This window comes from Sorex araneus, chromosome X (assembly GCF_027595985.1).
Source record: "Sorex araneus isolate mSorAra2 chromosome X, mSorAra2.pri, whole genome shotgun sequence".
Taxonomy (NCBI): domain Eukaryota; kingdom Metazoa; phylum Chordata; class Mammalia; order Eulipotyphla; family Soricidae; genus Sorex; species Sorex araneus.
The window spans coordinates 175,696,149-175,714,050 of NC_073313.1; the positions used below are offsets into that span (position 1 = coordinate 175,696,149).

At 41.8% G+C, this 17,902-nt stretch overlaps 1 protein-coding gene across 2 annotated transcripts in view; it reads right to left on the reverse strand.

Moving 5' to 3' along the window:
- Positions 1 to 16,810, reverse strand: part of SLC35F5 (solute carrier family 35 member F5) — a 54,101-nt gene extending 37,291 nt beyond the window's left edge. Inside the window, exons 1-5 of one of the 2 annotated variants that reach the window (XM_055122488.1) lie at positions 15,847 to 16,810; positions 14,162 to 14,252; positions 13,885 to 14,026; positions 7,636 to 7,779; positions 2,467 to 2,529 (exon numbers count right to left, since the gene is read on the reverse strand). In XM_055122488.1, coding sequence (XP_054978463.1) covers positions 2,467 to 2,529; positions 7,636 to 7,779; positions 13,885 to 14,026; positions 14,162 to 14,252; positions 15,847 to 16,216 — 810 coding nt within the window. In that variant the 5' untranslated portion in view covers positions 16,217 to 16,810. The remainder of the gene's footprint in view (positions 1 to 2,466; positions 2,530 to 7,635; positions 7,780 to 13,884; positions 14,027 to 14,161; positions 14,253 to 15,846) is intronic. The other variant, XM_055122487.1, reaches the window with a different exon arrangement.
- Between the last annotated feature and the right edge of the window lie 1,092 nt (positions 16,811 to 17,902).

Consider the following 17,902-nt stretch of genomic DNA (forward strand, 5'->3'; position numbering starts at 1 on the left):
TTCAAACAAATGTTTCTAGAAGCTAAGATTTAAAATAACCAAGTAGGAGAAAACTATTAAAACCAGGTTTGCATAACCATGCTCTAAAGGTCTACAGTTTTAAGTTGTTCTAAATCGCTCAACCAAATACATATCATCAGATAATATATATTAAAGACAATTTTTTTAAAATATTTTTAAATCACAATTATAGAGTTGTTCATGATTGGGTTTCAGTTATACTATGTCCCAACACCAATCCCTTACCAGTATATTTCCCAGCACCTATGTCCCCCTCACTCCTTCAGCCTGCCTCTATGGCAGATCTCTATCTCCCCCCCCCCTTTGAGACACAGTGGTTTGCAAAGTTGTTACTGAAAAGTATCACATGTATCCCTTTACATCTTCTCAGCACTCTGTTCTTGTCCAGAGTGATCATTTCTAATTGCCACTGCCACAGTGGTCCCTTTTCTGTTCTAACTGTACTCTCTATTTGCACTTGTGGCAAGCTTCCCACATGGGGCCAGTCCTCCCATCCCTCATTACTACCATCTCTGGGTATTATTCTCATTCTGTTTTCTTATATCCCACAAATAAGTGTGAGCATTCTAGGTCTGTCCCTCTCCTTCTAACTTATTTCACTCAGCATACTTTCCATGTCCATCAATGTATAAGCAAATTTCATGACTTAATTTTTCTGGACGGGTGAGTAGTATTCTGCCATGTAAATGTACTATAGTTCAAGATACAATTCTTAAGTCAGAGAGACAGCATAGGGATTGAGATGCTTTTTTTGCATGTGGCCAGCACTGGTTCAATCCCCTGCATCACCAGGAGTGACCACTGAGCACAGAGCCAGGAGAACACCTGAGTACCATCAGATAAGGTCCCCAAATTGGAAAATAAAAAAGAAAAAAGAAAAAAAAAGATAAAACACATTTCTCCAACGAGGCTGTTTTTATAGTAAATAAAATGTTAAATATATTTCTTGAATTTCTCTTTTTAACTCCTAATATAGAATTCTAACAACAAAAAATACTGAGACAATAAGAGGACCCAGAGCGATAGTACAATGGGTAAGGTCTTTGCCTTGCATATGGCTGACCCAGGTTCAATCCCTGGCATCTCATATTGTTCCCCAAGCACCACCACTACCAGAAGTAATTCCTGAATTCAGAGCCAGGAGTAACCCCTGAGCATTGCCAGGTGTGACCCATGAATACAGGAAAGAGAGAGAGAGAAGAGAGAGAGAGAGAGAGAGAGAGAGAGAGAGAGAGAGAGAGAGAGAGAGAGAGAGAGAAAGAGAGAGAGAAAGAGAGAGAGAATAGAATCTGAAAATCAAAATACAGTCTCTTTGTATTTATAACATCTAACTTTTTGTTAAAGTACTTGGCCTAGAACAATAAAGACATATTCTTCCTAATAAAATAGAAGGCTACAATTTCAACGCTGTTTTCTACATTTAATAACTGATATTAATCTGTTGATGTTTAAGATCCAATATGAAAATTTAAAAGACATTTTATATACTTTTCATAAACTATTCACAGCACCTGGAGACCAATTTTGCTTGCAACAGTATTTCTGAAAGCCAGACAAAGAAAAAGCTATACTGTCAATAAAGTAATAAGCAAGTCAGTGTTCGTAAATTTGTATAACATCTCAAAGAATACATTTTTACAGACTACTCTCCAATTCTATGCAATGTAGCACTGTTGTACCATTGTTTATCGATTTGCTTTAGTGGGCACCAGTAACATCTCCATTGTGAGACTTGTTACTGTTTTTGGCATATTGAATATGCCACAGGTAGCTTGCCAGGCTCTGCCATGTGGGCAGGATACTCTCGGTAGCTTGCTGGGCTCTCTGAGAGGGACGGAGGAATCGAACCTGGGTAGGCCACATGCAAGGCAAATGCACTACCCGCTGTGCTATAGCTCCAATTCTATACATAATAAAATCTTAAAATAAGAGAATATCAATTTACTTGATTTGGCTTGTTATTATATTTTATCCTCTTCCCAAAACATACTTTTACACATAAATATATGCTGTGTTTTCAGAGCCTAGAACAACTATTCTTAAAAATTTGTTGTGTTCATAAAATGTGAAATAAATAAGTACATAATCTCCTAACAAAATCTGTATCAGGCAAATATATGTTTCTCTCTGCTAATAATATACTGAACATGAAGTGACAGGCTGGTAAAAAACACAGGACAAAAGACTGTTCATTACTATTTTTATTCCTTAACCAATTTTCTTTTCCCGTCAATCCCCAGAAGTGGCTATACTGCTGACTTTTAGACTCCAGGTATCCCAAAGAGAAAAGGTAACAAATTACAGTGCAGTATGAAATGGAGGGCGCCCACTACTGAAAACATCAACATCCTAATATAGCCATAGCGCTATCAAAGCTATTTCAGTTTCTTCCTGCCAGGGTTCAACTCCACCCACTCCATTCTTGATGAGAAAAGAAGCACTTACCAAAGAGCTATTCATAGTTGTATCTGTTGTACAAGCAGCAAAGTAACCTTCAGCATCTGCAAACTACAAATAATGACACATAAAATTTTATTAAAATCACATTATAAAAATAGAATTAGTGTTAGTACTGGCTCAAAGGCATAAACTCAAAATTGTAGAATAGATCTATATTACACCAATAATTACAGCAGTAGCAAATGACAAATATTTAACCATGCAAGGTAGGTATTATTATCTTCATTTTATTGATGAAGAATTCATTTAAGTAATAGAGCCAGGAATAAAAGCCAAAGCTGTTCTAACTTAAAAACTTATATCTTTGCACAATACTACTATCACATTTTAGATTACAAGGAAAGGATGGGTATACTAGCAATAAAAAACATCTTAGTATTGTCATAATACTAATCATAATTATCACAGCATGAGACTCCAAATCTTCCCAAAATAGATCATGGAGGCTAGATCACATTTTGAGAACCTATGCTAGTATGGTATAACTTTGCCCACCTCAACCTCTATTATTACTCCTGATTAAAATCTAAAGATGTTAATTAATTTGCCCAAAGTCAATCATCAAGCAACAGACTAAGATTCAAACCCTAGACCCATGCTCATAAGAAGCCTTAAAAGGAAAAAAAAAAAACCTATGTAGAAAAAAAAAAGGAACTTCATGTAGAAAAATGGAAAAGAGACAACTTACAGATCAATTCTAATGTGTGACAGATTTTTTTAAAGTAAAAACCTGTGGATTTATGAACTATCACTGTTCACCTATCAAAGCAGGTAGGGCATTTGGACATGGTCAACCCGGGTTCGATTTCCAGCATCCCATATGGTCCCCCATGCACCGGCAGAAGTAATTCCTGAGTGCACGAGCCAGGATTAACCCCTGTGTGACCCAAAAAGAAAAAAAAAAATCCATAAAGTGGCAAATGTTGGAGTTTTGCAATGGATTCAACCTTATACATAGTAGAGAAAGAAATAGGTAGAACTACTATCACTGTCACTGTCACCCCGTTGCTCATCGATTTGCTCGAGCGGGCACCAGTGATGTCTCCATTTTTTTTTGAGACTTATTGTTACTGTTTTTGGCATATTGAATACACCACGGGTAGCTTGCCAGGCTCTGACGTGGGGGCGAAATACTCTCGGTAGCTTGCTGGGCTCTCCGAGAGGGGTGGAAGAATCGAATCCAGCTCGGCTGCATGCAAGGCAAATGCCCTACCACTGTGCTATTGCTCCAGCCCAAACTACTATAGGTAGTTCTATATTTTAGAACTACTATCATTTTAGAATTATAATTTTTTTCAAAAATCAGGCAACTTGAAAAATAGCATTATTGCTTTATCTAGCACTTATGCTTTGGGGAATTTATCCAAAGTAATTATAAATTTGAATAAAAATATTTCTATTTACTTATATCAACATAAAAATGAAAACAAATCTATCAAGGATTGGTTCAATATCATATAAAAAGATAATAAATGTCATCTTGGAAAGGTATTAATGATATTAATGTTAAATGAAATATAAAATTGGATTAGATTAGAAACTGATTTACAGCAGGAGAGATAGTGAGTAAAATGAGTGCCTTTGCTTGCATGTAGCTGATGCAGGTTCTTTCCCCTGAACTACATATAGTCCCCCGAGCACTGCCAGAAGTGATCCTGTGCACAAAACCATGAGTAAGCCCTGAGCACCGTTGAATATGGCCACATCAAGCCCCAGAACCCCAACAACAAGAAAGACAACAACAAATATTGAAGTTATGGTCATTTGTCAAGTTATGGTTAGACTATTCTTTCATTTTCAAGTGCTTCAAATTTCCCTCCCTACTTCTTTTTAAAATTGATTTACCACTGACTTACAGTATTATAGAATTTCAGGTGTACAGCTTAATCTCTACATGGGTACAGAGAATGAAAGCTGGACTATTCCCTTCCCCCCTATTGTGCTGATGGTCAGGACTTGCACACACTTGGTTCCAGTGTTTGCTCACTTGACTGTGGTGCTCAGCAGGACTGCACACTCTTGGATGCAGTTCACTGGAGATCATGCATTTAGTTGCAATGCCCCCCAAATCACAGACTTTTGGTAGGGGACAAATAATCAAAAACAGTAGTATTGCTAGGATCACACTTAGCATGTGAACAGTGCCAGGATAGAATGCAGGACCTTGTACCTACAAGGCAGGCACTCTACATGTGAGTCATTCTTGGCCCCTGGTTACACTGCTCTTATTCTTCTGTTGCCATAATTTGTTTCGACAATGAACATCACTATTGTAGTTTAAAAATATTTAACATAAGAAAAAGTTCTGATAATACTAAATTACATAGAAAGTTGCTGATGATGTACTATAGTGTTAAGTAGAAAGAGTATAATAAAACAGAACATAACTGTATAATTTTAATCTTATAAAAAATGAAAATGAATGGTAAGATAAATGCCAAATACTAGAACTGATTATTCCTTAAGTGGTAAAATTTATTGTTTTCTTCTTTTTGTTCCTTGGTACTTTCAAACTTTTCAACAATATACACATCAAATGTACACACAAAACATACATACACAGAATATCTCTACATTTAACAGCACAATGTCTATGTATTTCTACAATGTCTATTATTTTTACTAAATGAAATTAAAGATATATTCTTGATGAATTTTTATGTGAGCAAGTGCAAATTTCTAGCTTTTCCTCAAATAATTTACTAGTTAAGTCCCTGACAAAAATTCAACAAGTACATCTTATAAGAATGTATTCATTAGCAAAGATAAGAAAAATTTTGTTAACACATACTATAGCACTGTAGCACTGTCATCCTGCTCATTGATTTGCTTGAGTGGACACTAGTAATGTCACTATTGTGAGACTTGTTACTGTTTTTGGCATATTGAATACACCACGGGGAGCTTGCCAGGTGCTGCCGTGCAGGCGGGATACTCTCGGTAGCCTGCCAAGCTCTCCGAGAGGGACAGAAGAATTGAAACTGGGTTGGCTGCATGCAAGGCAAGCACCCTACCCATTGCACTATCGCTCCAGTCTGTTAACACATACAACAAAATATATACATAGAAGACTGAGAGAGACAAAAAAAGCAAATGTTACCAAAGTCTGGGAGGGATAAACATAGAATAACATATTTAATGGCTAAAATTTTCTATTTGAGAGGCTGGGGTGATAGTACAATGGGTAGGATGCTACCCAGTTTCGATCCCTGGCATCCCATATGGTCCCTAAGTCCCACCAGAAGTGATACCTAAGAACAGAGGCAGTAGTAAGTACTGAGCACTACTAGGGTAGCCCAAAACATAAAAACAAACAAAACTTTTAATTGGGGTGATAAAGACATTCTAGTTGTGATAGCTGCACTACATATTTGATGTAATTAACACCAGTAAACTATGAATAAAAATAATTAAAATAGTAAATTTGGATTTTTTTCCTATGAAAGTGGGAAAAAGGGAAAAATTCCAAGATGCTAAATATGATGTTATGTTTATTTTATCACATTTTTTAAACAAAAGAGAAACAGAATAATGAATAAAGAAAAAAGATTAATATAAGGGAGTTATATACTCTTCTGTTCCAAAAATTCAGTTTCTACTTCTACAAGGAAAATACGTCACTATCAGAAATCGCCATGTCTTTTAATAATATGAATCTACATGTTTTAACATAACAAGATTAGGTAAATATCTGAAGCATGAAAATCACTGAAATATGTGATTCTGTGATTAGGTATGTGACTAGGTAAATATCTAGAAGCATGAAAAATCACTGACATGTGATTTTTATTTAATATACAAAATCTTGAGTTATTCTGATTCCTTAATTATAAAACAAATTAAATAACATTCATCCTGTCATCAAATGTCAAAAGACACCAGATATTACTCTTCTTCCTTACTTTTAGTGCCTTCTCCCTGTCAATTGACTTGGGGTAGTTCAGTAATTTTATTTTTACTCTTTTTTTTAATTACTGAATCACCATGGGATACAGTTACAAACTTATGAACTTTCGTGCTTGCATTACAGGCACACAATGATTGTTTACCCATCCCTCCACCAGTGCCCATTCTCCACCATCAATGTTCCCAGTATCCTTCCCGCCACCCCCACCCCATCCCCCACCACCTCAACCCACCTCAGCAGCAGAGCATTTCCTTTTATTCTCTCTCCTTTTGGGTGTTGTGGTTTGCAACAGAGGTACTGAGTGGAAATTATGTTCTGTTTACAGTTTACTTTTGGCACACATCTTTCAACCTGAATGGGTGCTCCCAACATCCTTTACTTGGTGTTCCCTTCTCTTTCTGAGCTGCCTTTTCCCCTAGCATGTGAGGCCAGTTTCCAAGCCATAGAGCAGACCTTCTAGTCCTTATCTCTACTACTCTTGGGTGTTAGTCTCCCATTCTATCACCTTATATTCCACAGATGAGTGCAATCTTTCTATGCCTGTCCCTCCCTCTCATTTCTGAGAATGAATCATCTGACTCATTTAACTTAACACGATACTTTCTGTTTTGATCCACTTATATGCAAATTTCATGACTTCATATTTTCTAACAGCTGCATAGTATTCCATTGTGTAGATGTACCAAAGTTTCTTTAACCAGTCATCTGTTCTTGGGCACTTAGGTTTTTTCCAGATTTTGGCTATTGTAAACAGTGCAACAACGAATATACAAGTGCAGATGTCATTTCTACTATACCTTTTTGCCTCTCGGGATATATTCCCAGGAGTAGTATAGGTGGGTCAAATGGCTCAATTTCTAATTTTTTTTTTTTTTTTTTTTGCTTTTTGGGTCACACCCAGCAATGCTCAGGGGTTACTCCTGGCTTTGCACTCAGGAATTGCTCCTGGCAGTGCTTGGGGGACCATATGGGATGCCGGGGATCGAACCCAGGTCGGCCGCGTGCAAAGCAAACGCCCTACACGCTGTGCTATCGCTCCGGCCCATCAATTTCTAATTTTTTGAGAATCATCCATAGTGTTTTCCAAAAGGTAGTTCATTAATTTTTAACAACACAGAAGAGCCCATGAGGTGAGGTAAAGGAAGTGCTGTACTTGAATCTGATTCAATTTCAAGAAACTTAACAGTCTTTAAACTAAAAACAATTTAAAATCTGTCCATTCTTCAATATTGAGATTAAAAACTTACAAAAGCTGCATGCTTTCCTCGAAATCCTCTTGTACATTGCTGTCTCCAAGGCTTCCAAACAATAAAGCCCAAGAGATACAAAACAAACATAGATGTTTTTGCAAAGGTGCTGAAGAATGGTTTGTTGTACTGAGTGAAAACATACTGTAGAGAAAAAAAAAATCACATAAACTAGAAGAAGACTTTAAATGTTATTACTTATCCCTCATAAAGTAAAGTCAGCATTTTTTTTTATTTCTTTAAACATTTACTTGAAAGGAAATATCTACAGGAACTGTACAAATAGTCTAAATACCTTTCTGAGTACTGTATTTGTCTTGAATACAAGAGATAATAATCCCAAACAAAGTAGCAGCTTCTGAAAGTTTTGTTTAACATTTACTGAAAACCTGCTATGCAGGAGTACTTTGTGTCACAGAGCAAGGAAAAAGGAAGGCTTTCATGAAAACTATAAAGCGTCTAAAACATAATGTATAAGTATCACCACAACAGCGTATGCCAGATATTATGAGCGTATCAGAAGAGAGACCATTGGAAAGTTATGAAAATTCACAAGAAAAGCAACTCTTGGATTGTGTGTGAAGAGCTGGATAGGCAGGAATGAAGTAAGTTAAGCAACATAAAAAATAGGGCAATGAAACATTTTTATGAAGAAAACTGCATGAAGATCAATGTTATTAGGAAGTTATATAAAACCTTTGTTCATTTAAGTTGGAAATATCAGTATGCACTCATGTTTTTTTTTCTTTATTTAAAAAATTAATCCTAATTATATGCAACAAAAGTTCAAGAAAAATGAGAATCCAGGGGCCAAAGCAATAGTACAGTGAGTAGATACTAGCCTTGTATACAGCTGACCTGGGTTAGATCCCCAGCACCCATCTGGTTCCCCAAGCCCGCGAGGAATAATTTCTGAGCACAGAGCTAGGAGTAAGCCCTTAGCACAGTTGGGTGTGATCAAAAAAATAAAGGGGGGGAGCTGGAGCGATAGCACAGCAGGTAGGGCATTTGCCTTGCAGGAGGCCAACCCGGGTTCAATTTCCAGCATCCCATATGGTCCCTCGAGCACCACCAGGAGTAATTCCTGAGCGCATGAACCAGGAGTAACCCCTATGAATCACCGGGTGTGACCCAAAAAGAAAAAAAAAAGAAAGAGAAACAGAAATGACAAATCAGGCTGAGCACCTCTAAAATCTACATGGTCATTTCTACCATGTAACATGAAAAACAAATTATGAATACTTGAAGAAATGGCTAAGTCCAACTATGGGACAGGAAATGTACAATATAAGCCTGGGCAATTTGTGCCAGAAAGTAAGCAGAATGCATAAGTCTAATGGGGTAACACTGAAAAGCGACTTGAAACAATTGAGAGGGCCTCTACTCATCATGGATAGAATAGCATAAGTATGAAAAGAATTAATAACATAATTACTTGAAATATATCAATATACAAATAATCATGAATGTAAAGATATTTTAAACATTCCTGTATGGGAAGCCCGGGATAGCCGATGGGCGGGAATCCCGGATCCGCCCTGTGCCGGCCGACATTTAAGCACAGAGCCATGTGGGGACGCTCCTTTGCGGCCCCGCGCGAGATCGACCCCGGAGGCAACTGAACCACTTTGGACACGAGCGGCGCCCCCAAAATGCCTCCAAACTGTGTGCTGGGAGCTTCTGGCCCAGGCGCTGCCAGTGAGTGATGCAATTACCAAAAGAATTTTCCTTAGACTTCATATAGAAATCCAAAACCTAATATCTCTTGATTGTCAGCAACGTGTAAATGTTCCTTTTTGGCAGGGCTTAACGTGGGGGGAAACTCCAAACAATAGTACTAAGTTTTTTTGGTAAAGGGTATAAGATTGTAGCGATAGAATTTTAGGCAGAATTTTCCCTGGACTTTATATAGAAACCCAAAACCGCGCGGCCGCGGCAGCCTAATGTCATCTAATCATCAGCAATATGAAATGGTTCCTTTGTAATGGATTGGACTTTGGGGAGACCATAATAGGGTTAAAGTTTGTAGCGATGTGTAATTTCTGGCTGTACTTTCCCTGGACTTTATACAGAAATTCAAAACCGCGAGGCTGCTGCCATGGCCGCACAACCTATTGTCATTTAATCAGCACCAATATGAAATAGTTCCCTTTTAACGGGTCGGACTTTGGTGGGAAATCCTAACAAGAATAGTAAGTCTTTTGCTGAAATATTGAAGGCCACCAAAGTGGTAGCCATCTCTATAGACTGAACTAAGCCATATCCCCACGCCGGCTGAGAAGAAATATCCTTCTTTCTCGGGAAGAAACGCGGCGTGGCGTTAACCATAGTATGATGTCCATTAAGCTGACACGGACCTGGTGGCGTGGGAATGGGATACAAGGGAATAAATTATTATGTACTTGGAACAGCGGGGCGCTGGTGGAATCTTGAGCCGGGGCCGATACCAGCGTATTACTTTTGGTTCCAGAAACTGCTTGCAGACATTCTACCAGACTATCAACTAAGCCAGAGCCCCAAAGCCGGCTGATGACGAGAAATAACCATCTCTTTTGGTTTGTTTTCCCTTTGTCAGGCAGCGTGGTGATTACTAAACAGGCGTGATCTCGGTGGCGCGGGACGAGGGGGGAAAAAATAGAAAAGTTATGTAACAAACAGCAGGACTTAATATCTCTACATTTTCAGCAATGGAGAGCCATCAAATGCTTCCTTGACAGTGGGACTGTCTTCTCTTTTTTGGGGGGAAACCCTAGCAACAATAGTGAATTATGTGTTGAAACATGGACTGTAACCAAGATAAAGCGTAAACGAAGTGAAACTTATCACTTACAAGGGCGGGGACTGGGGGGGCAGGAGGGGGCGGGAGGTATAATGGGGGGGTTGGTGATGGAAAATGGGCACGGGTGAAGGGAAGGGTGTTTGAGTACTGTATAACTGACATAATCCTGAGAACTTTGTAACCCTCCACATGGTGATTCAATAAAATTTAAATTAAAAAATAAATAAATAAATAAAATAAAAATAAAAAAAATAAATAAACATTCCTGTATGGTCTTTAATGGAAGTTACTAGGCAACAATACTCTAAAGTAAATAAAGAAAATCAATCAATTTAATCAATCAAATTTCCCTATATGAAACATCTATCAAGATAACCAAAGAGCAGCTATGTAAAAGTTCTACTTAGAGAATTCCAGCTAATAAATACAGAACTGATCCTTGGAAAATCACTGTTCACAATCTCTAATGCAATGTAGGGGCAATACCTATATGAATATTCAATTATCATCTCAAAGTAGATAAGGAACTTTCTAGTACTCAAACTGGCGCCAAGGGTAAAACTGGTGGTTGCCATGTGCCTCATGTTGTGATGTTATGGGAAGTACTCAGCACCACCAAAGTGAACTTATATAATATCAAGACTTCAGTCTATCACATTACCCAAAAAAGAAAAAGGTACAATTTCAATGATATACCAAGAAAGTAAGCAGCCAAATGTATATGCCTATTATAACTGAAAATCAGCTCCACCACCCCTCAGCGAAACTCAAGTGATGGTAAGAGAGGGTGGGAGTGGGAAAATTCCATGGTCATTGTGGAGTGTTTTTGATGAGCTCAACTGTAAAAGGGATCTCTGAAGGCTCTCCAGCACCTGTCTAGTGAAAACACGATTTTTTAAATAAAATCCACAACAATAAATCCCTGAAATCTTGAAATCAAGGAAGCAGGTCTGTAAACACCAATTCCATCAGACCCCTGATCCCAGAGTTTCTAGATCTCAGAGTCTCAGAGAGGTTTGCTGTTTAAGCCTCTGTGTCTACAGTATTATTATAGCAGCAAGCACTTTAAAAAAACAAAGACAGTTTGATACATACATACACACACACATACACATACTACAAGAGAAATGATTGCCTCAACAAATTAATGTCATAAAAAAAGAGGGGAAGTGTGAGGGAAATATCTAAAGTATGAACATGACTTAAAAGATACAATAGGGATGAAGAAAGATCTTAGCGGGGTTAAGGTAAATGCCTTGCATGCAGCTGACCCCAACTTAATCTCTGGCAACATATACTCCCCCCACACCAAGCAGCACTGAATCCCCAGCAGAGCACAGCTGGTGCAAAAAGGCCCCCTGAATGCTGCTTAGGAAACTCACTCCGCTCCTACCACTTCACCCTACAAAAAATACAGCAGAGAGAGGGATATGGTAGGGTGGCAGATCACAGGCCTGGCATGTACAAGGCCTGTGTCAGAGCTCTCGTGCCAATGCTTTCCCACCTCAGCACCACCAGGTACGCCTTGGTGGTTTTCAAACACCACTGGGCCTGAGCACCAAGCTCCTATTAAAAATATTAATGGCAATGATAAAGAGAAAGAGAAATTTTGTTTAGAAAGATGTGCTTGACACATCAAGAAAATCTGAATCTGAATTATGTATATTTTTTATCATTTTTTTGGTCTGTGTTTGTTTTCAGGCCATACCCAGTGGCATTCAGGGATTATTCCTCACTTCAAATTCAGGGTTCAGTCCTGGCAGGCTCAGGGAACCAAATAGGGTTCCGGAGATAGAACCCAAGTTAGCCACAGGAAAGGCAAATGCTCTACCCACTTTACTATCCTCCTGGCCCCTATTTGTCATCATCTTTAAAAATCTTAAAGGCGGGTCTGGAGCAATAGCACAACGGGTAGGGCATTTGCCTTGCACACGGCCGACCCGGGTTCGATTCCCAGCATCCCATATGGTCCCCAGAGCACTGACAGGAGTAATTCCTGGGTGCAAAGCCAGGAGTAACCCCTGTGCATCGCCAGGTGTGACCCAAAAAGGAAAAGAAAAAAATCTTAAAGGCCCTTTTAATTTAGATGAAAGAACATAGAGGTGTTAGTGACTACACAATAAAATTGGCTTTAAAATACTTCAGGAATGGACAAAAACACACTGGGTTCAATTCCAGCATGGTGTGGCCTCAACTAGCACCACTGAGAATAACCTCCAAAACAAACAAACAAACAAACAAACAAACACTCCACAAAAAATATGAGAACTGAGAAGATCAGAAAAAGTTAAGAATTGTTAAAGGCAAGTGAGGGGTACAAGGAGATCCATTATATCATTCTCTAGACTTTTTCTGTTAACAATAACAAGATTTCTTTATGGTTAGAGCATGGAACATTAATCTTAAAAGGTTATCAAGGGCTGGAGACAGAGAGTACAGAGTCAGTCCTTCACTTGCACACTTATCACTATCAAGGGTTTGATCACATATGGCCCCCAAGCACTGCCAGGAGTGATCACAGAGCACACAGCCAGGAAGGACAAAGCTTTGAGCACCCCTGAGTAGGGCTCCTCACACAAAACAAAACAAAACAAAATTTTGAAAGGTTACAAAAGAGAAAAAAGTTATATAATACTGGAAAATAAATAGCATTTGTATTTCACAGCAAATTTTTTTTAAAAAGGCAAAAAGTTTATGTATTCATCAGATTACATGTCAATGTCAACTACTGGCTATGATGTGACATGACCAACATTGTCATACTGCTTCTTTTGACACAGAAGTTCATTTTTGAAAGAACTTATTGCCTTTGGTTTAAAACTAAAACATGAAAGTTAAATTGCAGTTAGTTTTGAAAATAAGTTGCTTGTCTTTTTATATTTCTCAGTAACCAAAACCAATAAAATATACAAGTAAAAAAGTGAGCTTCTTACACTCAGAATGCCTCGACACTGCTAGTGTATCATCAATAAAGAGAAAATAAAATTTAACTAAAAAAATTATTATGTACTTCACAAAAAGCTTGAATCAGAAAACATACAAATGTGCAACCATGTTACTACAGTGACCTGGAAACAGAAAGGCAGACTCAAACAAAATCACTTTCACTTGTTTCTTCAAAACATTGTTACTAACTGGTGGCAAGTGGCTTTGCCTCTTGGCTGGCTGTTCACTGAAAAAATAAAACTCATACAGAAAGAAACTGAATTTTGAAAAACAAAACAGAAATACCTTCTATGTATTAATAAGCACACTGTTCCATTCTGGAAAGAAACATGCCTGAAAGATACATGAGTACTCTTTCAGTTTCCACTAGAATGGACATACCCGGGGAGCAAAGATAATCTAGATAATCCAACAATATTACAATACTGCTTTAAATATGCATGAAAGAATAAGGACTAGAGGAATTATGAAGTGTAAGTTAAGTTCATACAATGCTGTATCATTCCTAAATAAGAATTACATACCGAAGTAAGTTCTGAGGATGCCACCCAGATCACATCAACAAGTAGGAGAATAACAATCCCAAGAGCCAGTCGCCGGCGCTGAGTGAAACCACTGCTCTGGGAATTCATTCGGTTCATGATAAATACACATACCATTTGAAGTCTGTTTTTTAGAGAACACAGATCACATTAGAAGAAATTCTTGAAAAACTAGTCACAAACACAAAGAGAAAACTCCAATGACCACAAACTAACATTTGCTAGAGAAAATCAGACAGTAAAACTGTGTGGAATTTACCTTATTTTCAAGGCCTTCCTGAGGTCTTCAAGAGCCAGGCCTGAAAACTTGGCAGAGCCGAGTCTAAAAGGAGGTGAAGAAGTCAGCGCACCTGCGACCACAAAATGATGATCACCCATTCAAAATAACATCCAGCACATCATTTAGTATAAACAACTTTAAATGAAGGAAAAAATAAAATCTGAGTGTGTTAAACCTGGTCAGTTTCTTTTGACTTAAAACGTTAACTCTAGTGCACTTGAAATACCCTTAGAAGTATTCAGGATAAGCTACTATCCCCCACCCCACTCCTAGCTAACTAACGTCATTTATTAACCACTGCAGGAAAACAGTTCCTTCGAGTTTCGTAAATACAGAATTTATTCTCCTTTTCCTCCTGGGGAATCTACTCCCGGGAAACCGTCTAGACAGGAGCGTGGGGCTGGGTCTCTGTAGTGCGTAGCTCGGCTCCAATGAAATCTGGGTCTTGGGGAGAAGTGTTTCGCTGTCTCCGGGAGCACCTAAGCAATCACCTATGAGAAAAGGGGGGGACCCTCCACGCTCCCCCCGCCGCCGACCCCCAGTCACTCCATCGTCACTGTAGATATTCCGGAGTGGAGCGAGGAACCAGCCGTTTGCCTCCTCTCTTTTGGTAATTAAAAAAAAAAAAGTTGGGGCAGTGACGTGTGTCCCCCTCTCCCCAGCCCCCCAGAGATGCAGCCCTGCGGCGGCGGTGGCCAGGCTGCTTCTTCGATCACGGCCTACACGCTGTGATCGAAGTGTGGAACGGCCTACACGCCCCCAGGCGCATCTCCCACAGATGGGCTTCAATCTAGGCGAGTGTGGACCGGGCTGCACGCCCCCAGCAGCATCCCGAACGTCACTCCGCTGCCTGCAAAGATCGGCTCCTAGTGTGGACCGAGCAGCATGCCTCCCGCCCCCTCCCCACCCCCCTCCAGCAGCGTCTGTACAGATCGGCTTCTTGCAGGGCGAGTGTGGACCGGGCAGCACGCCCCCCCAGCCCCCCCACCCCCTCGAGCAGCGTCCGCACATATCCACTCCTAGCAGGGTGAGTGTGGACCGGACTGGGCTGCACGCCCCCAGCAGCGTCCCGACAGTCACCCCACCCTCACAGATCGGCTCCTATCTGGGCGAGTGTGGACCGGGGAGCACGCCCCGCCCCCCCCCGGCCCCAAACCCTCCAGCAGCGTCTCCATCACTCCACCCCCACAGATCGGCTCCTTGCAGGGCCAGTGTGGACGTGGCTGCACGCCCCCAGCTGCATCCCCGTCACTGCGCCCGCATACATCGGCTCCATTCCCAGCCAATGTGGACCCAGCTGCACGCCCCCAACGGCATCCCCGTCATTGAGCCCGCACACATCGGTTCTATTCCCCGCCAGTGTGGACCCGGCTGCACGCCCCCAGCGGCATCCCCGTCACTGCGCCCGCACACATCGGCTCCATTCCCCGCCGCTGTGGACCGGGCAGCACGCCCCCCACCAGAGTCCCCGTCACTCCGCCCCCACACATGGGCTCCATTCCCCGCCAGTGTGGCCCGGGCTGCACGCCCCCAGCAGCGTCCCCGTCACTCCGCCCCCAGACTCGGCTAGGTTCCCGGCCCGGCGACTCCGCGGGCGCGGACAGGCCGCCGCGCTCGGCGTTCCGACGGCGCCCAGGTGCCCGGGCCCCGCCTGCCCCGCCTACCTGGCCTTCCTGCCCCGCGATGGCGTCGTGGCGGCACCATGAGCGGACTCGACCCGGACTGGCCGCCGCCGCCGCCGCCCAGCGCCACGGCCGCGGCCTCGGCTTCACACGGCGGTCGCAAGGCCTGACATTGCGCTACGCTGGAGGCCCAGCCCCCTAAGCCACCTTCAGGAGGCGATGCCACCTGGCTGCAGGCGGCCCGGGACGGCGCCGAGCGGGACGGGCGAGCACAGACGAACGGGCAGCGATGGCCGCGGAGGCCTCGAGCGAGAGACCCTGGCCCCGGCCCCGCCCCCGGCCGGCCAGTCAGCGCTGGCGGCCCCGCCCCCCGCCCGACCGTGGCGGTGGCGGCGCACGGGACTGACGTCATCGCGGCGCGCGGGTGGCGTCACGGCGCCGGCGGGGCGGCCGGCGCGGGGACGTCTCCTTGGTGACGCGGCGCCGGGGTCGCCCGCTAAGGGTTTCCATAGTGAAGTGGGGAGTAGAGGGGTGGGGAGAGTCGGGCTGTCTCGCCCGAGCGGAGCCAACCCGGACGCGGTGGAGGCAGAAAAGGGAAGCGGGCGTCGAAGGTGGTAGCAGAACGGGGAACCAGGGAGGTGGCGCAACCTAGGACGGAATCCGGCTGCTCCTCTTCCTTCGTGTGTCCCGCCGCAGAACTCTCTGGAAACCCCTTTTTCGAGCGGAGGGCGGAAGAGCAGGTGTAAGCGCGTAGGAGGAATTTTGCTGTCCGCAACCCTGTTATGTATCCGTCAAGTCGACCCAGCTCTGGAACCGGGCTTATCTGCCTGTTTGTTGTATATGTGTCGGGATCAAACGCGTGCACAGGTGTGTCCGCTTTCAGTTCGCGACAGAGAAGTGTCAGTTCCGCAGGTGTTAAGAATTATTGTTACAGGGTTTTTCTTCACTATCATTTTTCTTTTATTAAAGCACCATGATTTACAAAGCTATTCATAGTTGAGTTTTAGACATACCGTATTCAGCACTGATTCCACCACCAATGTCAACTTCCCTCCACCCTCCCGGCTCCCTTCACCCCGACCCCTCCTGCCTGACCTCTAGACAGGCGCTTTTCTAAGTTCGGTTGTTTGGGTTTCTTGATTTCAGTGTTATTGACTCTTATGTTTTAGTAACATAAAAAGAAACACTTTGCCAACGACCTGATTTGTTATTTAGAAAACAAAATTGAGGCTAAATGATTCTGTAATCGTAGTGGCCTTGTCTACCATCAGTGTATTTGTGGTATCTTTATCTGATGGTACAAAGGAATTGTCTTCTATAACCACAAATATCTTCTGTCTAAAATTGAATATTTATTAAATTGACTAGTAAGGGTAGCTCGCAGCTTGCCCTGGGTCCATTCCGTCCCTCGTTAGGACTCTGCTTTTGGGGTGCTAGGAACTAAGAACAACTGAGTGAAGATAGCAGATGCCCAGGAGTAACTATTATTGCAGTCAGTCAGCTCCCAAGTTACAAAGCATAATATTAACTGTCATCCTGTGTCCATACAGAAAGGACATTGCTTTAAGGTAAACTAAGTTCCCTGGGACAAGGCTAAAAGGACAAATGCAATGTTGTCCTACAGTTGTGGGTCAAAGTTCTATTTTTTTAATTTTTTAATAAATTAATAATCTGGCCATTATTCTTTGTATATTCAGTATCTCTCAGAATCTGCTTTGTAAATCATCATATGCTCTATGGTATCTATCAGAATTCTGTGCACATATTTTAATACATATTTTATTCGACTTTTTCTTAAGTCTTGGCCTCAGATTAGGTGTCATCATTTTTTAATTATTATATATAAATAAGTGTTTTTTAATCTTACCCCTGAATGCATTTTATGAGATAGACCATGCTACAGTAGAAGTCATAAACTTGGGAGTTTAAGGGGCTGGAGTGATAGCACAGTGGGTAGGGCGTTTGCCTTGCACGTGGCCAACCCCGGTTCGATTCCCAGCATCCCATATAGTCCCCTGAGCACCGCCAGGACTAATTCCTGAGTGCAGAGCCAGGAGTAACCCTTGTGCATTGCCAGGTGTGACCCAAAAAGAAACAA